This window comes from Solanum lycopersicum, chromosome 10, assembly GCF_036512215.1.
Source record: "Solanum lycopersicum chromosome 10, SLM_r2.1".
Classification (NCBI taxonomy): domain Eukaryota; kingdom Viridiplantae; phylum Streptophyta; class Magnoliopsida; order Solanales; family Solanaceae; genus Solanum; species Solanum lycopersicum.
The window spans coordinates 63,124,268-63,148,460 of NC_090809.1; the positions used below are offsets into that span (position 1 = coordinate 63,124,268).

The 24,193-nt window shown below is 32.5% G+C and overlaps 3 protein-coding genes across 6 annotated transcripts; 1 reads left to right on the top strand and 2 right to left on the bottom strand.

The window, feature by feature from the left end:
- Positions 1-5,552: 5,552 nt before the first annotated feature.
- Positions 5,553-8,561, bottom strand: LOC101253039 (large ribosomal subunit protein uL4z). The gene is made up of 2 exons (XM_004249459.5): positions 6,952-8,561; positions 5,553-5,944 (listed from the first exon to the last, which is right to left on the bottom strand). Exons 1-2 carry the CDS (start codon positions 8,065-8,067, stop codon positions 5,831-5,833), a joined length of 1,230 nt encoding a protein of 409 aa, XP_004249507.1. The 5' UTR covers positions 8,068-8,561; the 3' UTR covers positions 5,553-5,830.
- A 132-nt stretch (positions 8,562-8,693) lies between these two features.
- On the bottom strand, positions 8,694-13,550 carry LOC101253545 (protein REVEILLE 8). The gene is made up of 9 exons (XM_004249460.5): positions 13,208-13,550; positions 12,139-12,196; positions 11,461-11,584; positions 11,209-11,364; positions 10,984-11,109; positions 10,213-10,322; positions 9,986-10,045; positions 9,143-9,264; positions 8,694-9,061 (listed from the first exon to the last, which is right to left on the bottom strand). Exons 1-8 carry the CDS (start codon positions 13,360-13,362, stop codon positions 9,163-9,165), a joined length of 891 nt encoding a protein of 296 aa, XP_004249508.1. The 5' UTR covers positions 13,363-13,550; the 3' UTR covers positions 8,694-9,061; positions 9,143-9,162.
- A 5,986-nt stretch (positions 13,551-19,536) lies between these two features.
- LOC101250945 (WRKY transcription factor 44) lies at positions 19,537-23,974 on the top strand. 4 transcript variants are annotated; one of them, XM_010313964.4, is made up of 7 exons: positions 19,537-19,792; positions 19,873-19,943; positions 20,906-21,137; positions 21,283-21,414; positions 21,687-22,396; positions 22,623-22,778; positions 23,473-23,974. In XM_010313964.4, exons 3-7 carry the CDS (start codon positions 20,919-20,921, stop codon positions 23,657-23,659), a joined length of 1,404 nt encoding a protein of 467 aa, XP_010312266.1. In that variant the 5' UTR covers positions 19,537-19,792; positions 19,873-19,943; positions 20,906-20,918; the 3' UTR covers positions 23,660-23,974. The 4 variants fall into 4 exon arrangements, with proteins under 4 accessions (XP_010312266.1, XP_004249802.1, XP_010312268.1 ...); XM_004249754.5 differs by having other exon boundaries at positions 19,589-19,792; positions 20,913-21,137; XM_010313966.4 differs by having other exon boundaries at positions 19,655-19,792; positions 19,873-19,937.
- The last annotated feature ends 219 nt before the right edge of the window (positions 23,975-24,193 follow it).

The following is a 24,193-nucleotide window of genomic DNA, read 5'->3' on the forward strand; positions in this document are numbered from 1 at the left end:
GTGTCTGAGTGAAGAAGAAATAGAAATAGTATAATAGTGTGACTTCCGAAAGCAGGGGGCGTTTTATGCTCTCCTTTCAAAAATATTTTCTCACTCCCACCACATAGAGCGTGTGATTCACATTCGAATTGTCGTGTTCGATGCGGAGAAAAATATTTTTCAATTTTTCCGTATTTAATTATTTGTTCACAATAATAGTCATAGCTCGTAGATTATAAATGTAAAGATGAATTAAGAATTTTAATTTTATGAGTTTATGATTCATAGAATCTCTATCAATCTTTTCTATAAAGTTATACGTAGATGTTATAGCTTATTTAATTCCGGTTAAAAGCCGTTAGTATTCCTCTAAAAAAATAAAAAAGTGGATGAATCGATATTTAATATAGAATTATTGCTATACACGATCTTATTTTATTTATAAATTTGACCCAAATTCAATATATGATTAAGTAGAAGAGTGATTAAATTTTTTTCATTTGAGTCATATCTAGAAGGGTAAAAGAAAAGGGTGAGGTAATTTTTTTTAAAATCAATTGACATTTTTTAAATTAAAAAATATGTTTAAGATTATTATTTTTTTAGTTCAATAAATGTGAATTTGTCAGTGAATCGGTGGATCACACACTTGGAGACAGGGACAGTGAAGTCTGGGGACAACGGTAAACGGCTCTCCGGGGTCGTATCGATTGGTTGAAAGGCCTGAAAGAGAACGTTGTTTTTTTTTTTTGGGGGGGGGGGGGGGGGGGGGGGTGATACCCGTTGGTACCGGATTCAAGGGATTAGTGCACCCTTCAAAACAACATAACAACATTCCTTTGGAAACAAAAAAACAAATCTATTCGAGATGCGAAAGCACTCCGCTGGGCCGACACTGACACTGAGAGACGAAAGCTAGGGGAGCGAATGGGATTAGATACCCCAGTAGTCCTAGCCGTAAACGATGGATACTAGGCGCTGTGCGTATCGACCCGTGCAGTGCTGTAGTTAACGCGTTAAGTATCCCGCCTGGGGAGGAAGCCGACGACGAGAATTTCGAATTGTCAGAAAAGAGTAGATTTACATTATTTGTTAGACAATGAGGTATATATATATACTTCTTAAACGATAAATATATTTACTTTAAGTTGCGAAGTTTAACAATATATTCATTTTCCTTTAAATTATGAGATTGTAATTAAATATTTTTGATAGTTTCAATGAATATTGCACAAATAAATTCAAATTTGGATTAAAATTATGAATTTAAACAAACTGACGCCTAAAAATATTTCCAATGCATATTTATATTATGTTAGACGTGTTTTTAACACATTATCTACTTATAAATGAAAAGGATATGCGATATTATCCATCAAGGATTGTTATTAAAATTCATAAATATTTGCTAAAAGCCAAAAAGTCCACTATTACACATATATAAAAGAAGGTGAATCAAGGTGTCAATTTATTGAAAAATTAAAGGCATTAACAAGAAGACATTTCCTTATTTGGGAAGTTTCACTTTTAAAGAATATGAAATTTATTTTCCTAACTGATTTAAGTCGTATAGCTTAAGAAATTATATAAGGAATTTATATAATATTTTTTATGTACCAAAAAAAGAATTAACCAAATTGAAAAGTAGCCCAATCATGTTATCAAATCACTCCTAATATGTCATCAACGATTGATATATTCAAAAAAAAAAAAAAAACTATGTTTCTCTTATTACGATTTGTATTATTATGGGCCTAGTAATTACATTATTCACGCATTACAAGATTTACGAGCTATATGAAAGCGAATTCACTGAATTAATCAAGTTTCGTTATAGATATTAAATATCGATGAAAAACTAAAATAAAATAAAATTGTCACAATAGTTTTAAAAAATCACCAAACAAATATAGAGGCTTGCATATATTTTTATCACTTGACATTGATATGTTGAATCGATTTAGCGTAAACATTTAATACAAATATACGTAACATTAGGTAATTGAAATCTTACTATGTAATAGTGTAATATATTTACTACCACCTAGAATTATTTATCTCACCGTTAGATTAATTTAGATTTAATTTTAATTACATAAATTTTTGCTATATATAAATGTCATTCTTAATTAATTTCTTGATTAAATAAGTATTAGTTGCACCCCAATTTATAAAGTTATTCCTATGATCTGAATTCTGATTTAGCTACTTTATGTGCAAACAAATCAATCAACTTCCAACAGTTATGTGCATTGTTCATATATAGTAATTTTGCTGTAGATGATATATGGGGGAGGATTAAATATATTGTTGAAGTGACTAGTGATACTGAAAAAATAAATAGTGGTAAATGACTAAATCGTACGATGATAACAACAATAACGTATTCAATATATAGAATTTGAAGAGGATAATTGTATATAGACTTTGTTCTCATCTCCGAGAGGCAAGTACTAAATTATATGCAAGGGAAATTAAAGAATGTGCATATGCTTACACCAATACTTTATTTTTTAATTGTATTTTCTCATATTCGTATTTTTACCTTATGATTTATTGCAAACAACATTTCTATTTTCATAAAGATAAAAATTATAAAATTTTATCGAATGAAATTATATTAGATAGATAATTGTCCTTATTGTTTATCACTATGGAAAAACAGTACGACATGCTAGAAGGTTTTTTTCTCAAATGATGATTTTCTTATGTATAACAAATTGTAAAAAAAATATTTTTCTTTGATGCGATTTATCGAGCTAAATTTTTACACTGTGTGATTTATGTATGTAATATAATTATCGTAAATAGCATGTAAATATCCTTCGTTATACTTTTGGGACATCGGTACTCCCGCCGTTCAAAAACTAGAGCATATATAACATTTATACTAACGGACATACACGTATCATAATCTTATCTACCGACCCGACGTTTATCGATAGATAAAATTACGCCACGTGTTTCTATTTAGTCTTCTGTTAGAGTGAAGGACATATGTTTTCTAGTTTATGAACGACAAATGCAACAATGTCTCAATAGCAAACCATTTATAATAGTTCAATGATATATTTATTCTTTTTTCCTTTATTTAACGGTGTAAAATTAGAGAGAGTGGGCACACACGCGTATTTGTTGCGCGTCGTTCACATCACCTGCCTTTGGTTTCACATGGCCATGAGGTGCCTTTTGTGTAACACATTTAACTAATCGACGGTTACACTCTTTTGTTTCCCTCCCTTCATATTTATATTTAGATTCGATATAATTTAAATTTATAGAAAAGCGTTTACGTGATGGTTCAATATTTAGAAAAAGATCAAATAAAAACTTTTTATTAAAAACAAAAAAAATATTTTATTAATTTCTTTTCTTCTCTAGAAAAACACTAATTATAAGTTATTATTTTTAAATTTCTAAGTTCAGTTTCAATTATTTCATCACAATGCTAAATTTACGAAACACGTTCTAGTTTAATTTCATCAATGATGATGAAGACAAAATATCTTAGTTTAAAAAAACTCATGATTTTCTAAAAATAAGAATAGAAAGGACAAAAATATACTATTAATAAAACCCCAAAAAGAGGGAGGAAAAAGAAAGGAAAATAAATATAATAGTTGATATTGCAGTAAAAAAGTCAAAGAAAAGTGATAAAAGAAAAATTAATTGGCCTAGGTTTGTCCTAATCCACTGTGCAAAAAACATGTTTTAACAGTTACTATTAATTGTCATTTCAAATTTTTTTTTTTTTATAGTATATGCTCCCTCTAATAATCCAATATAAATAAATTGTTGGAATATAATATATCAACAAAATATTAGTCAAAGAATAATTTATTGATACTACTCTTTTGATTCTTTATACATTTATTTTGTTATATTTTAAGATTTTTTAACGAAAATTTCGACTCTGATACTCATCAAACTTATGTTACAAGGCTACCATGCCAAGAATTGAATAATGAAACTAACTAGTATTATAATATATAGTAATTAATTATGCAATTAGCGATGAACAATTAATGTTTCACATGTATTAGGTGAAACATCACTTTCATCTTTAAGGAAGAACAATAATGTTTATGACTTGGAATTAACCATAACCATGATAACCATAAAAATCATGTATATTAATGGGACTTTTTTTTACTCTAATTAAGTAATAATTGTTAATATAATATGCTACGTGGATATAAATCCAAAAGGGAAAATATATTATTGTACTCAAATTCTTGGGTTTTTTCTTAAAAACAGCTACTCAATAAGATAAGCAAAAGGTTAGCCTACTCAACCTAATAAAGTTTGTTTTAGATCCTCCAAATTAGGTTAGGCATAAATATATGATCTTATCAAGTTAAAGATCTTAAAATCTTGAGATTTTTAGCAAATTTGGTTAATATGTGTTCGATATTCATATTAAAGTTCGATTAAGTTCAGATGTGTGAGTGTAAAGAACTCTTTACAAAGACGACTCCAATCCGAGACCTCTAGATTCCCTACACCAAATTATTGCCAGCAATCATTTTTTATCTCTTGGTGTCATAGAATCGGTTTCTTTCTTGCTTATCCAAAAACTTTCTTTATTCTCATTGGAGAAAGACTCGTTTGTGGTTACACGTAGGGTCAACTGCTTAATTTCCTAATCTCGTTTGCCGTTAGTTTGTCTACCGCCTTTCAATTTTTGGGATACGAATGAAGAATATTTACCACTCTACCACAATCCTATACGTTTTCAATAATTTTTAAAAATTTTAACAGAAAAAAAAAATTAATTTTGTTAATTTGTAAGAAATGATGTGTGTCCATGATAGGTTCACTTTGTTGAAATTTACTATTGCTGATTCGAATGTTGATAATTGTGTTTGTCTTTTGACATGAAAAAGAGACAACTCAATGTAAAAGTGAAAGTTTAGATTCACTTATAATATGCAGTCTGCTTCCACTAATTAAATTATAAGAGTAAATTTTTTATTCTATTTTTTTTTTAAAAAAAAAAGGATAAACTATAAAATATGGAAATAAAACCTTGATGTGTTTCCTTTTAGGCCATTATTTAAATTTTATCTCTGCTATTAAAAGATAAAATAGACGCTTACTGTTCTAGCAAGAACTCCCCTTGAATCAAACACAATTTTAGATCGTAATTTAACATTTTCTCATGAGATTTATAAATACAAAAATAAAATTATTTACCAAATAATTGTCCGGAAAAAAAAAAGGAAATCGGGGAAAAATTTCATAGCTTCTTGATTTCTTTGTTTGGGCCAATCTTGTTTGTATCAGTCTCAGCCCAATCCTGACCCACTATTCGGCTGGGCCTAACATGGTGTACTGGGCCTACCCGGTTCTAGACGGATAACTAGGTCGAAAATTAGTGGTCTTGAACTTTTGACATTAGCTTGTCGTATGGACAAAACTTCAAAGTCGGAGGGTCACAAGTTCAAAACCATACACATTTTTAACGAGCGATGAAATGTTGGTGAATATACATGAGATAAAATCAACAAATATATACCTTGAAAAATACTTGCCACTAAAGTCCTTGTGAAACCATTCAATTTTCATAGTAGTTGTGATAAACTTTTTTGATAGCATAAAAACCAATAACAAAATTGTCATCTTCAAATGAACTACGTCATGAGAAGCCAAACAAACTGATCGAACATGCAGTTGCATGAATAACAAAATATTCTATTAAATATTTGATACCATTCCTCAGCAAAATTCTCCAACAAAAACACCAGTGTAACCTAAGATTGACTTGAGGGTGCAATATCCATCACACTAACACCAAAAGTTACAAATGTAAAAAAAGACCAGAAACTTGTTGACAATAAGAAAAATCCCTTCACTGAGTAACTCCAAGCCACTTTGTGAAGTTTTCAAACTCGGTGTAGTCGGAATCTGAAATCATTGTCTTGAACCAACCTTTGCCTGCTGACCTGATAGCTGATGCTTCCTCCTGTAGTATTAAAAAGTAGAGTAAATAATACAGTGACAATAAAGTAAAGAGATCACACACAATGAAGTGTGTAAAGCACAAAACAAATACAAGATTACGACCAAAACCAGGATCTTTCTTGCCATACTTGAAGATGCGCTTAGCTGCGGTGAAAGCACTATACTACTATTTTAAAGTATTTGTTTGTGTTAATCCCACTGAACGCATTGTCATTTCACAAGTCACTCTTTTTGTGAAATGATTTGCTTCGCTCGCAGATATCAAAGACATAGTACACATTCAGGATATACAATCTAACGAAGGGAAAGGGAGTGGAATATAATAGCATTGGCATCGCAGAACACTCTACTTAAGCAAGTAGAGAACATTCATACTTGTTATGTAACAGACAAACACATATGACAAGGAGCACGCAGATAGTAAGCAACCAACATATATATAGGCAAATAAATGAAACTGTCGTATCATTTTAGTTTCAAGTTCTTCAAGTAAAAAGATGTTTTCAACTCCTTTTTTTGCACACTGAACCATCCACTCAAACAGAATCACACTGGATCCCTTGTCACTTCATAATTCACTCTTTCTTCAGAAGCTATTTACTTGTTCTGATATACAATCTCGGGAAGGGAAAGGAATATAATGGCATCACATAACACTCATCTTAAGCAAGCAGAGCGTATAGAAAGAGTTGAACCATCATAGCAGATGCAAAAGCATCATTTTTTCCAGTGATGCTACATTACATCACGTAAATTGTAAGCCGAAAGCAAAAATTAGCTGTATGTCTGGGCAAATAAATGGATCACAATTATGAGACATTGCATACACATTTTTTATATTTCCAAGTATATGACTAAATTAATTCAATATTCAGCTTATGATTAGCTTAAGGCAGTCAAATATATTAAAGTTCATTCTTTTCTATCATCAATAAAGTAAGCTATCAATAGAATGCTTTTAAGGTAAATCAAAGACTATAGACTATAGTATAAATTTGAAGAATATACCTTAGTGATTTGATGCCTCTTCTTGTCAAGTTTCTCCTTCTTAGCCTTGACTCTTTGTGCCTCGGCCAAAAGGGACATCCTCCTCGCTGTTTTAGCATATGGGTTAAGCTTCAACAGCACATTCAGGTTCTTCAAAGGATTCTTCTTCAATGTTGCCCTCTTGGCATCCTTCTTGATTGGTCGCACAACAGATTGAACCTCATCAGAGTTGATGATCCTAGCAAGATCAGCATTGGCCATCTTCGGCCTAGGCAACAGATATCCCCTCTTCTTCTGAGATGGCTTATCAAATGTACCGTAAATCTCATCCAATTTCTCATATGCAGACTTAGTCCATACAATAAACCTTCCCAAATGACCTCCAGGAGCAAGCTTCAAGAGATTCAATCGATCCACGTGACAGATTTCAACTCCAGGGAGATTACGGAATGCTTTAACAAGCTTAGCCCCTTCAGTTCCATAAACAATCAGTGGTCCTTTGCGAGAAATGTACCTACGGTTACGCATTTTACCTTTTCCGGGGCGAATAGCATGACTATCCTTAGCTTTCTCAGCATCAGCATAAGCTCCAATTTGCTTCAGGGCCTTGATTGCATTAGAAGTCTTCTCAATACTCTCAACTGAATCAGAAACAACAAGAGGAAGTTCGGGAACTGATTCAATACGATGTCCACGAGCTAGGACCAGTGAAGGAACTGCAGATGCAGCAATGGCAGAAACAACGGCATGGCGCTTCTGGTTAACCGGGATCTTACGGTGCCAACGGCGCCAGGTTTTAGTCGGAGCAAACATCCTACCACCACGACACATGTTACCATAAGCAGCTTGTCCAGCACGATGAGTACCACCACCAGGAACACGCGGGATACGAGAAACGGCACGACCGGTACCCCATGACTCAGCCGAGGTCTGATGACCAGCCTTTTTCGACACCGCGTAAGGTTGTCGGGCGTTTTTCGAAATGTTGGCGTGGACGTAAGTGACAACGTCGGGACGGATCGGAGCCTTCATCACGGCGGGAAGAGGAACGGAGCTTGCGGCGGAGCCACCGTCAGTAGCCATGTCATTTTCGAATGATTGAACAGTGGTGGTTGGGATGGCGGCAGCGGTAGCCATTGCTGACGGCGAGAAGGTATTAGGGTTTGTAAAAGAGAAGAGCAGAGTGGAGCTGTATCGCTCATGAAGAATTTATATGTAGAATTGTAAATGGGCCTGGGCCTGCAAATCTTCAAAGTACAGAAAGAGTAGTAATAACTAATTGGGCCTACTGGGCTTTAAGCCCATTATTTCTTCTTTACCTTTTTATTGAAGTAATTTACTATACTTTTTTTATAAATAATTTTCTAATATGAAAATTGAGTTTACACAAGTGTTTGTTGAAAAAATCTTAGAAACATTGGATAAGATGAAGATTGATAATTCAAGCTTTAGAGAATATGTTTGAAATCCCAAATTAAAATGTGAGAATCTCACCTTATATGGAAAGATCGCTAGCTTTTTACGCAGTGTAAAATGTTTTTGCACAATGCAATATAACCTATGATAGCAATTCAGGTGCGATAAACATCCAATTCTCATCAATACCATCATTACTGACCACAATATTCGAAACATTTATGATGATCTAGCTCACTTTCTAATCATTTTTATCGTTAATATTTACTTAAACTTTATAATATACAAATGATTTTTCGACGAAAGCGGTTCGCAACTATGAATGCTCAGCACACAACACAAACAAAAAGAGAAATAAGCACAATTTGGCCATTTTATCATATGCACAGCCTCATTGTGTCCTGCATCAATACTTAAAAGAGGTACAAAGAACTTTTTCCTTGTTATATTATTCCTATTAAAGCTACAAGTTGTACACAAACTCCAAATATTACACTACACAAAATTGAGGTGATATACATTTCAAGGAAGAAAAGAAAAGGAACCTAGAGCTAAGCTCAACTTCGAAATGAAACATCTTCCATGACCAGTGACCAGAGGAAGATGCTCTTATCCGTAGGCACGTTTCTGAGACTCTCTCTTTCCAGAGACGAAGAATTATCAGCTCTTAAAGAGTGTGAAGATGTACGATTGGAGAGTCTTACAGACAAATACGCTGAAAAGGAGGATTAACTCTCTTAGTATGACGAAGGAACAACAAGAAAGTTAGAGAAAAGAGCAAGGAAAAGATACTGACTGTAGTAACTAGAGTTTCTATCATATGGTTTGACATGATAGATCATTGCGGTTATTGACAGAACCACCTGTAGGAAGACCGACTACTTTTGAACTGAGATCATACGTTGACAATACATTTTTCTGCACAAGAAATGGCAAACACAATCAGTTATGAAGGACTTTCAAGGCAGAGAATATAAACAATGAAGCTTAGTGTCCCCTTAACCTATCCTCGAAAGCATTGTGATTTCCTCGCGAGTAAGTTGAAACATAATATTATCGAGGAGTTTCTCCAATAGGAGGCTTTTCTGGTAGCATGGGTATAATATGCACACGGTACAGTATTCTTTCCAAATAGCACACATTCTTTCATTAATACATAGGGCAAGCAGTTGGCGAGGGGAAGGCGTAGGTTATGCAACGTGTCATCAAGTTACCTGGCCCTCGACCCCCGAATCACAGAAGTTGATTGTTTTGACACATGATCAAACTAGATTATAGATCAAGAATTTACTAGTACTCGATATTTGAGTTTCATTTATCAACAGCTCACCATCGATTTGAACAGGTATAATAGCTGTTGAAAAACAAACGAAGGGTCCAAATCGATCTTTCCAATGGTAAGAAAATCGTTTTTAACCTCTCAAATCTTAACAGGAGGCGGGAAAATATTTCATGGTTGAAAGTTACTGGACAATGGATGGATAAACTTGTTCTTTTGAATATGGCTCATATAATTCTCCTATATGGATTTTCCACGGAATGCGCTTAATATCTGACGATGAACAAAGATTCTCATCTTCGTGTAAAAGCTACATAGATAAAACATCTATTAAGTGTATAATGAAAGGAGCACACTCACAATGGGTTCAAAGTCCGGGCTGGATAAGTTCATTGTAAGATTCCGCATCAACATCAAAACCTGCAACCAGAGGAAACACACGAACACGATTAGCAAATCCACATATTTAAATTACGTTAAATAAGGACAGTGAGAGGGGAAAGGAGACGCATATAGTAACAGAACAGTACTACAATAATATATGAAGCAAATGTAAAATGTTTAATTTACATAGGTCGAAAACTCACAGTTTCGAAATTAATAGGGTCCATCTCCTTCAGCTTCTGTACATGACCTCTAGTGTCTGGATCAAACACACTCCCAATAAAGCTATAGACTTCTGCAAAGTCCGGTATGCCTGTAGCGGGAGTACGGGAACACACTTCCATTCAATACAGACAAGATACTTAAAAATCAAAAGAAGTAAGACAACTATCAACTTAGACAAGTTAAAAATTTTACGGATATATTTAATTTAGAAATTCCGCACCATATTTTTCAGTATCAAGAGAAAATTGACAAAAGAAACATTTTACCCCAGTTAAGTTTACCCCCCTTTGGCAAGCTTTTGCGCAAGCAATCTTCGAGGAACTTTTCTTTAAAACCAGTCCTTCTATTATTGCACCATAAGTTTGACATTTGCATGATAAAAAGCTTAATATGCAAATCTGGATGAGCCAAGGACCAAAATTGGAATTACACTAAGCGGTGGAATCAAAGTTGCGATTTTCCTTAAGAACTACGATTTGGCAAGTGGATGGAAGAGGTGGCAACACAACAAAGACCAAGTAAAGTCTCATGCATGAGCGGGGAAATAACCAAGACACTATTAGCTGTATATACCACTGTGAAATGATATGTGGTACCAAATAAAGAGGTAGAATGAAAAAGTTATATAACTTATATGCCGAGAAAACCTTATGACATAATAGGCAAAATGTATGGAGACCATATATAATGTTTACCTCAAGCAACGTGTTGCAAGGCTAAGTTCAAAAAATTATGCTAGAGATTCTTACCATGAGGAACAGAACCTAGTTTATTCTGGTCTGGTAGTTCAGAACTCGGTGCCGTTCTGTTGGAACTTCTAATGCCACTCATACTGCAGTTACTAATCAATGTAGCTCCCTTTGATCCATTATCAGCTGAATCAGTAATGTGTACATTGAAATAAGTTGCACTCAACAAGAAAGAAATTTTACAATGTATGCAGATAAAGTGTCATGTTACAATCACTTACGTACCCTGAATTCTTTGAAGATGGTATTCATCTTGTGATGGCATTACTCCGCCTGATGGAGAATTTATAAGTACGGACGCGTCATCCCATGTTGGATATCCAGGTGGAAGGGAATTCATTGAAGAAGGGTAACCCATGGATGCTTGCAACGGTACTAACACTACTCGAAAGTAGTTCCAAGAAAAAAGGGAGGAGCTATATAAGATCAGATATACCAAATAAGACATAAAACAAACTTTGAAAAGGCCAAACCAACCATTTTTTGGTGCCTTCTGGGGATATGGATGAGCTGCTTTACGCTTGGGCCGAGGTGGTGGCACGTGTGCTATTGAACCATTCTTCTGGACCTTCAAGAAGTATTTTTGTGCATGACTGCGAATCTGTAACCGATAATATTAGGGCAAATGTTCCATATAAACAGATTTTCCATGTATACATACATAGCATACTCTATACATCGTTATGCTATGCCAAGTGCTCTGAACCAAAACAGAACGAAAGGAATTCATGACAAGTTTCTCCAAATTGAATAATGAAAAAGGGCCTAATAGAATACAAAAGATCGCGCACATTAACACATGGCCAAATAAATTCCCATTGAATAAGTCGGCTCTAGATTATATACCAGGTACGTTTGAATGCATGTCACACACCAACAATTAACTCCAAAGAGCTTAAAGTTGTAAGCAAAGCTTTACAAATGTACCTGGCAACATACAGTACACATTAAGTAAACCACAAACGATAATGAAATGCTATCCAAAGAGAATTGGTACTTGTTCGTGCACACATGATTACGAATGACTCAATCACATATAATTATATTAATAACTAAGGGGTGATCTACAACATATAACTAATACATATACACATAACAAAAGTAACAAGTATTTCTGATCTTCATCAGAAAGATGAAACACAATTGAACTCGCACCTGAATTACTGTCTTTGAGCCTACGAAATCCTCAATTTTCTTCCAATCACGGTCAAACCTGAATAACCCAAATCAAAAAGAAACAACAAAGCTTCAGAAAAATGCAATTTTTTTTTCTGAAGTACGATTATAAACGAGGCAGTCAGCTTTAAAACTGATGACACGTACAAACAATTTGTAACACGAAGGAGCTAAATCCAAACTAGCACGGAGTCAATGCTAGTAACAGATCAACTATAGGGATTTCTACATTTCTTGTATCACAACCCCGGAATAACTCCCAAAAATCTACCTAGACAATGCTTCAGTTTGAGCACAAACCTATAAATTACTATTAGATGCACATCTTACAATACGTATAGTATTACCTTTGTCCCAATTTATGTGACATATTTTAGGATTCAAACCGTTCAAATTTGATCATGAATTTGAACATGGAATTCTTCAAGTTTGCATAAACAAAATTTATATATCTGAGACAGTTCATATTTTTGAAAGATGCATAATTTTTTGCTACGAACTCACTGAAATCTCGAAATTCAAAAAGTGTACTAAATTGAGATTGAATAGTTCCACTAACTAACTAACTATTCAATCTCAATTTAGTACACTTTTTGAATTTCGAGGCAAAAAATTATGCATCTTTCAAAACCAACAACAAACTCAATTATATGTACAAGTCCACATTTCTTCACAATTAAAAGAACAAGTAAATTTATTTCACATATACATTTGACCATGAAATTTGATCAAATTTAAAAAATCTGATATCCAAATATTTTCAACTTTCCAAAAACCAGCTGAGATCATCTTTTAAAAATTTTACTAACAAAACTTAAAAAAGATATACTACATATCCAAATACAACTTCAAAAAAAACTCAATTTTCAAGCTTCAAAAAAAGTGGTAGAAGAATTTTTGGGACTTCTACTCACAAAGTCTTCCATTTTTTTTTTCAAACAAATTACATGTACAAGTATAACTTCAAATTTTCAAATTTCAACTTCAAAATCTACGAGAGAAGTCAAAAAATAATTAAAAAGGGATGAATAAGAGGAAGAGACATAACAGTTGAAGAGCTTCGAGAAACTTGTCGTGTTCTTCTTCAGTCCAGCTTTCTCTAGATTTGGTTATGGTGTATGGTTTCCGTACCTTCTTGCTAGAAGCGTCGGTGGGAGTAGAATTATTAGCCATAGATGTACAATTTTCGGAGCTTGAATTCATGTTTTCAAAACCATTAAAAGTGAATGAAAAAAATATACAAAAACAAATGAGGTGATGTGGGGTGGGTAATTTTGACTGGGCAAATCAATAGAAACCAGACAATTAATCGCCAGATCTAGCACAAGTGGTCTACGCCGATTTAATCAGGGGCTGGTGGGGCTTGACTTTTCTTTTCATTTTCTTACAAACAACTGAATTAGACAAACGAGACAATATATAAATTATTATAACCATTATTTAAATTATTAATTTTAGATATATATATATAAAAGTAGATATTTAAATTTTTATAATATTGAATACGTAGATGCACATGCTCTACGTGATAATACACATGAAATCACAGAATGTCTCATAGGATATAAATTGATTACGATCCATATGTATGAGTCTATATAAAACACATGTATTTACTTATTCAATTTTTAAAAAAATTACGTATCTATTTATGTACATCAAATATTGAAGGACATTGATGCAAGTAGAAATTGAAATAACAGATATTTTCTATTTATGTTGATATTAAAATATATTAGATTCATATTTCATTGTCTTTACACATACTTAGTACTTCTAACATGATTCAAATTAAAATAAATGAACCGTATTTTATTATCTTGACAAATAATTAATACTGTTAACATGATCAGAAGTTGGTTCGACTTTGAAAATGTATGCTCTAAATAAAAGATATATTTTAGTACTCCAAAAATAAGTATTTTAAGTAAGGGGCGATTAATTGAAAAATATGGCGAGGAATCGGGAGCGTTTAAAGTAAAAAAAGGGACCATACTACGTATGTGTTAATGATGTCCACTAGTTTTTTTTTTTTTTTTTTAAGGTGGGGTTTTTTTATGGGGTGTTGTCACTTCCTACTTGAAGATAAAGATTGTGTTTTTTTTTCCTCACATTGATCCCTATGATGTGTCATCTTCAATAGGACCCACACTAGTGTATGTATGTGGTGAACAATGTGTCCATTTGATTTGCATAAAAAGGTAATTGGGTGACACTTGTCATGAGATTATCCATTCAATTTCAACATTTGGCCAACAATATTTGGTTACTTGCCCCTTCTTGCTTGCCAACCACAACCAAATTTAAGCACTTCATGTTTTTTTTTGGTTTTTCTTTTTTTCTTTTGCAATATATATGTATGGTGTTCCAACATGTCCTAGGATGAGGATGAAACAATACTGCTCCCTCCGTTTCATTTTATATAGATTCGTTTGTCTAGATATAGAATTTTTTTTAAAAAAAAGATCTTTAAAAGTTTATAGTTTAAAATAAGTGATAGATATTTGTATGACTATAAATTATTTTTATTAAGGATAAAATAGATATTTTAAAGTTAAATTGTTATTTAATTAATAAATGTATCTTTTTTTTTAGACGAATAAAGGGAAAAGAGTAATATAAATTGAAGCAGACAAAGTAATATATTTGGTGTAATTTGAGAAACAGAGTATGAATAGTGATGTATTCAGAATTTTTTATCAAAAGGATCAACATAAAGATATAGAGGATGAGAGTATGAATAGTGATGTATTCAAAATTTTTATCAAGAGAATCTAACATAAAGATATAGAGGATGAAGTTAAACTTGAAACCTCAAGATAAATTTGAATCCTTGAACGTTTGTGTTAACTTTGATTCTTGTAGATAAAAAAAAATTAATTATATATAGTGTAATTACTTATCAAGAATTGGGTGGACGCTCTCTTATGTGATAAAATTCTTTATTTTGAGCCTCTCCAACAACTAATTCCATGGAGGATATATTTGTAATAAATATTTTTTTCAAAAAAAATTATGCAAACACATATTATTTTGAGAAAATTATGCATCATAATAAATTATTAATTCAAAAATGAATGTTATAGCTATAATTTCATTTAATTTTAATTAATAGCAAACACATTGTCATTCTCGCCGCTCTGCCCTGAATCTTGCTTGCTACTATCAATTTTCTCCCTCGTCTCTTTCACTTTTATACAAACACAAATTTATAAATTGTGTATATGTTTGTATAAAGCAAGAGAGGGTGTATATACAAATACAAATATATATATATATATATATATATATATATATATATATATCTCCATCTTATTCACTTATAATTATTCTAATACAAATCTTCTCTTGCTTAGTTCTCTTTTGTCTTTCTCTCGCTTTACACAAATACAAATTATACAAATACAATGTACAATTTGTGTTTTTATAAAGCGAGAGTAAGAGATTTGATATACAAATACAAATGTTTTAACTCGATTCAATTGTATACTACTTTATATTTTATGCAGATATACAAACACAATCTTTAATACATATACATAGTATATACAATTATCTAACTGATATACATATACAATTCACCTCTCTCACTCTCTGCCATCTCTCGACTGCCTCTCTCCTCTCTCTCCTAATCTCGCTTGCCACTGTGGCCTAACAAAAAGACATATACATACTCAAACACAATTTTCATAGACACAGACGCCTAATTTATACAAATTCCTACAATTTTTACAAATATGATGCTTTATAACAAACATAGTTTGTTATGAAGCACAAATAACAAAATTGTAGCTATAGGACGCTAATATGATTTTATGTTTACTATTCTTAAAATTTACTCTACTATTTTCAGTGCATCAAATTGAACCGATATGAGAAATACCACACAATAAATGTTGGTGTAATATACTACAAATACAAAATATTACCATTGATAGCAAAATGACAAAAATAAATAAACAAAATCTTTAGGCTAAGGCGTAGATATCTCGCTCTCTTTAACGAGATTCAAGCCCACTGCGGCATAATCTACATCAATCAAGCAATATCACTCATGACTTCTCCCCTACAAGATACAACATCCCAATAACGTCGTACAACTCAAGCAACTCCGGTTTAGTTGAAGAGACCAAAGCTCCACAAAAAGAACACTTTCCTTCAACACATAATACTCACTGTTTGTATAGTAAATATAGTTGAAAAGTTAGAATATTTTCTTTGTCTCATCTCTCTTTTACTACATAATAATAATTTTATTATTATTATTATGAATAAGGATTATAGGAGTAATTATTTTTTGAAAAAATTACGTGGTTACGTAAATTTACACTACTTAATTACTTATCATAACTATACTTTGCTATAATTACTACTCATCACTAACATTATACATTAATTATGTTGGTTAACTTTGAGTTTGTATAATTAGCCACATTTCTATATGTATAATTCGCCAGAATATACAAATACACATGTATAATATATAATTATCCAATCAATATACATGTACAATTCACCGCTCTCCCACTATCTGTCATCTCTCACTCACCTCTATTCTCTCTCTCCCAATCTCGCTTTCCATTTTATACAAATGCATATATATAATATACAATTATCTAACCAATATACATATACAATTCATCTCTCTCCAACTCTCTTCCCTTTCTCCCAATCTCGCTCACCTCTCTCCTCCCTCTCCCAATTTCGCTCGCCTCTCTCATCTCTCTCTCAATCTTATTTGTCATATATACAAATACATATGTATAATATACAATTATCTAACCAATATACATACATAATGCACCTCTCTCTACTCTCTCCTCTCTTTCCCAGTCTCACTCACCTCTCTATTCGCTATAACATGTAGATACAAATTATAATTATCAAACTATAGCTACAAAAAATAATTAAAATATTTTTTAGTGACTATATGTGAAACTCACAAAAGGTTTGTTCAACTACCGGTTTGGTATTGTGGTCCATTGCCCGTGTCCACCTAACTTTACTAGGTTAAATCCTCAAATATTTATTGCAATGAAGTGAAAAATTAAATTATATATTAAACTCCAATACTATATACAAATAATTATTCTTTGCTTAATAAAAATTTATCATTAATCTCTTTGATTTACTTGTCAAATTGTCTGAGTAATATTTGTATATACTTCCTCAGTTCCTCCGTCTCAATTTAGCAAAACAAGTATTTATTTTTTTTTCGAGAAAATCGCCAAAAGCTTCCTTAAGTTATTATCGAATTTTTAACTACAAACTTATTATTTATGGGGGTTCTATCATCCTCTGAACTTTTCAAAAGTAAAATATCTAGCCCCTATAAATTCACGCCCAGATTTGTATTAGGCAATGGTCTACACGCGCTGTCACGTAATATTTACTCTTTTTTTGTAAAAAAAATTAATTATTCTTTTATATATTTTTTTTGCTTTATGTATTCATCTTCTCCTTTTCTCTTTCTTTTCTATTCCTCCATTTTTTTTCTTTGAAGCTTTTCTAAATTTGACGACTACCGCATATTCAACCTTTATCGAAGTTTTAAACACTAGGAAATCTCGTTCTAAAGACTTTATTAGTGATATTGTTTCTTCTTCCGCTATTATAACATTTCTTAAAGATTGATATAAGAAACTCAATTGATGTTTACAACAATTTCAATAAGTGGGCCTTCTTCATCAAAGGGTTCAAAATTCGTGTTCGTATCTCTCTACAGTGTTGAGCATTGGGTCTGATTCATTCATACAACGCTCATTCGAGTTTTCATTTGACATTTTTGATGAATTTTGAGAAAATTTAAAATTCAAATTACGGACCTAAATAAGAAATTAGAGCAGATTACGAACCCTAAATGAACATTAACAACTAAATCCTACTTAATTTTGAGAGGAAATTGTGATTTTTTTACAAAAGAAACAAGAATTAATGGTGTGGAAGAAGAAACAATGGGTTTTTTAAAGGTGGAAAGATGACCAGTGGAGAAGAAGAATTTTTTCGTCAAATTTGTGCTTCTGACGCGCCTAGAGGCGGTGACAACACCTCCCATGACAGTTCAGCACTTAGGTGTGTAGAAAATAGAACAATATAAAATTTAGGTGGGTAATAAGACACCCATGATGTTAGAATGTGTAGTTGAAATTTCGCGTATAGATTTGTGAGGTGGGGGTGGGGGGATTTCAGACCATTTTTTCTTTTTTTTTCTTTATGTAACTTTTTAAAATAACATGTAACCTTAAATATTAAAATTTTCATTCTATGATTTATCTTTATAGACATTCAAAGATTATTTTAGAAACACAAGTTTTGAAGTTTTTTCATAATTTAAATTACTTTCCGTATAAATACTAAATTTCTTTGACTTTTTATGTTCTTTTATATATTTTGAATGTCGTAGTAATATTTTCGACTCCATTATATCAATAAAAAATACCATGTAAGTTGCGACGGTTATAAAATTCCTTTGACTCTTTTATTACCTTTTAATGATTCATGGATAAAACTAATACCATGTTCAATTTGCAATTTAAAAATTCATAATGTATAAGTTAGGATGAAATCGAAGTATTGATTTGTGTAAGGATAGGAGATTAAATAAGCAATACATAAATAAGTAAATCCTCCGTAATAATCATTTCATAAAATGATATACAAATATATGCATAATTATCACCTGTATAATTTTAACCTACGGCTAAACAACTCCTTAGTAATTCATTTTTTCAAAAATAAAATTATTAGAGGCAGTTGAAGGGAAAATGAGAGAAGAATTCATAAGATGAGGAATCACACTCTTACTAATAAGACGAAAGTTTAGATATTCAATCAAGAATTACTAAAAAATTTTAAAAGAAAAAGGATAAATATATATACTCCATCATACTTTTGGAATATTAGTGGCTCTGTTGTTCAAAAACTAAAACATATACATCCTTCATACTAGTTGACATACACGTGTCATAATTCTTATTCATCGGCCAGACATTTATTAAATATCGAATTCGATCGATAAAATTGCACCACGTATCTCTATTTAATCTTCCGTTAGAGTGAAGAACATATATACACTACTTTTAAATGACAGAGACATTAATATCCCAAAAATATGCATAGAGAATATCTGCATATACCATTTTACGATAGTTCATAAATATATTTTATTCTTTACTTTTTTTAACATTTTAATAAAAATTCTAACTTTGCCCGAAGTAAATGCTGTGAGTTGGAAGGGTAAAAAAGTTTGTTGGGTTGCCTAGCAACTAAATACCAAAAAAAAAAAACAAAAAAAAAAAAAACAGCACATCACACACTCATCAGAAAGTCAAAAGAGCAACAGCTAACATAGACAGTTAGTTGGCCTGAGATACACACACTAGACCTGACACTATTTTTTATTAAAATTGTATAACACTATCTTTTTCTACAACTTTTTATTCAGTCCCTCCATACTCTTATCACAATTTTCTTATAACTAATTGTGAAAGAGACTAAACAAAATCTTCTCTTGTCTATACATTAATTAGAAAATCTCTTAATTTGTATTTTTTTTCTTTGCACCTATTTCTTATCTGTATGTAGTTACAATTTTTCATACTGAAAAAACATAATAAGAAGTTTTCATTTCAAGGTTAAGTTGGTCTTTTTTTAAAATTTATTGAATTGATGTTTTTTGTAACATTCTTAAAATTGTTTGGTTTTGCAATGCAGGTTCAGTAAATGGGATTCAATGTGAGCTTTGATGAATTCTTAGGTTTTTTCTCTACCTCCATTTGGTAAAGGTTTGTTCTTTTGGGGTTTTATGCTTTTCTTTGGTTCTTAACTATGTGTGTGTGGTGGGATTGACACTATCCTTCCTGCTCCGCTCTTAACCAGAGGTCGAAAATAGAAAAAATCTTGGTAGGAAGCGTTTTCGTCTTTGTGCCTTATGCGGTGGAAGCAAAATAATATCCGATTCAATTTGTTTGTCTGGTTTTGATTTTGTACGAAGTTTAAGAAAATGAATAAGACTTTTTAATCTTGTGGTTGTAAAATAAAGATATATATAATGTACCAAAATGCCCGTTAATCTTGTATTGAAGTTACAATTAAAGAGTTCACAAAAAGGAAAGCAACGTTCGTTTTGAAATGGATAAAAAAGGAAAGTAAGAGAGTGAAATTGAAACGAAGGGAGTATGATAGAGTAAGACAAAGAAATTGAAGCGGAGGGAGTATGATAGTTGATTTTGTTTACTATCTTTTAAATTGGAAGTTTTGTGGAGCAAATTTTATTAGTGAAAAGGACTTGAACTTGATTTGTTTATTAGTACTTTTGAGTAGCTTGAAGTTGCTATATCATTTGTTGACTGATAGGACAAGGAGTAAAACAATGTTTTCTGTCGAAACTTAAACTTTTGAGATTATGTGTTGTTGTTATATATCCGAAGATGCTATAGTAATCTTCGTTAGAAAGTATTAACTGTAGTCATGCTGTTGAATCAGACAGTTAGATTAGTACGTGATAGAGTCGGTAAGATTGGACAATTTCCCTGATGTAAATCCAGTCAAGTGCAAACGAAATGATCGAGTAGATATCTTCCTTTACATTACTGGAAAACTTTAGAACTCGAAGGCTTAAGGACTTGAAAACATTCTGTCAATTGGTCTATTGTTACTACAAGTATGTTTTTTGATAATGTACTTAAAACTATATATCTGTTGCGTATTTCTAATCCTTATTTTAATTCATTTTTTTACATGGAAGACAACAGATCAAGATGGAGGTCAATGAACCTGCGAAAATAGCTATAGTTAGACCAGTAGCTTCAAGGCCAAGATGTCCTATTTACAAATCTTTTTCAGAGCTCTTAGCTGGTGCAGTAGATATCTCATCCACAAATGTTCGTTCTGAAATGGCGATTACTGCCATAAGACCAAAGACTGTAAGGCTGAAGCCTGTAACAAACCATGCTTTAGTTGGAGAGAGCTCTTCACAGGTCGATTTTCTCTCTTTCTATGCTTCCATCATGTATGGCTTAGACGTTTCTTTGTTTCGTTATACTTCAATGGTGCATCTTGAATAAATATTCAAATTGTTTTGCTGAGAACTTTTTAATCCTACAGTAAAAGTTGTTATTTCAGGTTGGCGTGTCTGAGGCACCAGCTGGTTGTCGATCAGATTACATCCTGCAATCGGTAGAGAAACCCAAGGTCCTGTATAAACCCATAGCTAAACTTGCACCAAGGAAAACAATTCCTCTCCTTGAAAATAAGGTTAGTTTCCTTTTATATGTGCGATCTATGTTGCTCTGACTCTTTAGAAATGTCAATGGGTGCATGGCGGATCCTTCAAAAGTAGCACATTTTTGTAGAATCTAGCTACATAGGTTGCGACTTGCGATGATGGGACGACCCTTTTTTGTTAGTGTACAATAGTGCATAAATTCAGGCGGGATCAAGTTTCCTGCACTAATCAAATTGTTGTCTCACAATACGAGTAATGAAACCTATAAAATTGTTTAAATTCTAGCACATCTTATGCATAGGGAATCTCTATATCTGATCAGCGACGAGAAAAAGCTGATGCTAAGGCAGATGTTCAATCAGCAAAAGAAGCTAAACAACATCATGACCTTACGACAGAATCTAAACAAAGTCTCTTAGCAAAATCAGGAGAAGACAAACGAATAGTGCATTCAACAATTGTATCAGAGAGCACAGAAGAGGTCCCACAGTCTTTGATCAACACAAGTAATGTCGATCGTCCTAGTTATGATGGATATAATTGGAGAAAATATGGACAAAAGCAAGTTAAAGGAAGTGAATACCCGAGAAGTTACTATAAGTGCACGCATCTAAAGTGTCCTGTGAAAAAGAAGGTTGAAAGATCATATGATGGTCAGATTGCTGAAATTGTTTACAGGGGTGAACACAACCACCCAAAGCCTCAGCCTCCAAAGCGCAACTTGTCAGACGTACAAGTGCGAGCAGCCGTATGCAATGACACTTCTAAAGAAACAAATAACCCTGCATGGAGTAACCAACATCCTCAGACAAGTGAAGCTTACGTCTGTAGGATAGAAAATCCAAATGATGTCGGGTTGACTATAAATTCAGCTCATTCTAGCAAAGCACCATGGTTTTATGATCCCATTGCAGCTGCAGGAATGCACACTGATGCCGGAAATTCTGAAGATTCTGCTGAAGGAAGTAAAAAGTTGAAGGCTACTTGTGATGACACAAAAACTAAAAGAAGGTTAGTAGCAAGTAAATTCAATTATATTTATCACCTATCATAACTTAGTAGTCGTTTGTCTATTAGTTCATTGTTCACATTTATTTTCTAAGAACTTTAGGTGAGATTTTTCCTATGTGTATTTAAATATTTATTCGACTTTGGTAGTTGTTATTCGGAAATACAACTGTAGTCTTTCATGTTATCACTTTCTAATTAGTGACTATTATGGGGTTTTACCTTCCAGGAAAACTAAAGCCCTATGCAATGGAGCAGGTACATCAGGGGAAAGTACATTTCCTTATATTCCAAAACAAAGTACCACTGACTCTGAAATTACCGAGGACGGCTTTCGCTGGAGAAAATATGGACAGAAGGTTGTGAAAGGAAGTTCGTATCCCAGGTAAAATTCTTTTCTCATCCTTGTGCACAAACTTTAGAAGACAAAATCCAAGCAAATACCATACAGAGTGGAATGACACTATAATAACTCACAAAGCATGCAGATGATGAAGGTTACGTTATGCATGAATTTTGTAGCTTCTCGAATGTCAAACATCGGTCTCCTTCCTACTAGAGCTAATAGGTTCATGAAAAATCAACACACAATATCATATTGTGGAAGTATCCATCATGATTTATGAGTATGTAAAGGCGTCTGTGAGGGACTTGAGAATGGTCAGAGCCATTTATAACTGATGTTAAAGTAACTAACTGATAAAGCATAGTAAACGCAACACTTTGTTTTCAAGTCTTCAGAGAAAAATGAGCTCTAGCTAAGTTAGATACACTGAACTGACTTGGCCACTTGGGAGGCATCTCATCCTGTTTAGGTATGATAATAGGCGTCTGTGGTAACATGATAATAGGTGTGAAGAATGCATGATATAATGTATACATCATATGTTAAGAGTTGTCTATGTTACTATAACAATACATGGTTCTAATTAAGTTTAAATCGTTACATTCGTTGATAGATTAGTTCACATAATATCTTGAATGATTGAGAAGAAGAACAAAAAAATGCTTTGGCGGTTTGGCCTATTTCCCTCTAATATATTTTCCTATCATCATGTCTTGATTGCTGCTGTATACAGAAGCTATTATAGATGCACAAGTCCTAAATGCAGCGTGCGTAAGTTTGTTGAAAGAACCATGGATGATCCAAAAGCCTTTATAACTACATATGAGGGAAAACACAACCATGGTGTTCCAAACAGAAGACCAAATTCAGAGGCATCCAAGACAAGCTCAAAATCTTCAGCTATGAAAGAGAAATCATAGTGTCCGCGATCAGAATAAAACTCATCCCAGCAAAAATAAACTACATGCTAATATTATACAATCAAGAAGATGGTTTAGCAAATCGGAAATTAATGAAGTTAATCTTATTGCTGTAGTCATTATATTTCCTTTGCTAAACCATCTGAGATCGCCAAATGCTTGGGAGTTCTGTTTTGCTAGAAGAGGCTACTATTGAGATCTTTTCAAGCATCAAGAATGTAAACAATTGGCCTCTAATGAGTTAATAATTAGTTATCTATATATGTTCAAGACATAAATATTAAATTGTTAAGTTGACAAACAGTTATTTCAAAATATGAGTTTCTTATTTAGCTTTTTTGATACCTTATTATACTGTTTTGAAGTGTGCATCTTTTCTCTTCATTTTATAGTACAAACTATTAACTTAGAATTCAGTAACTTAAAATAACTAGAACCTTAAATTCTTAGTTCAGCCTAATGCTTTATTTTCTGTCTGCAAATTTTACTCATCAACTTCTTTTTCTGATCTACCGCTTTTAGAGCATACTACAA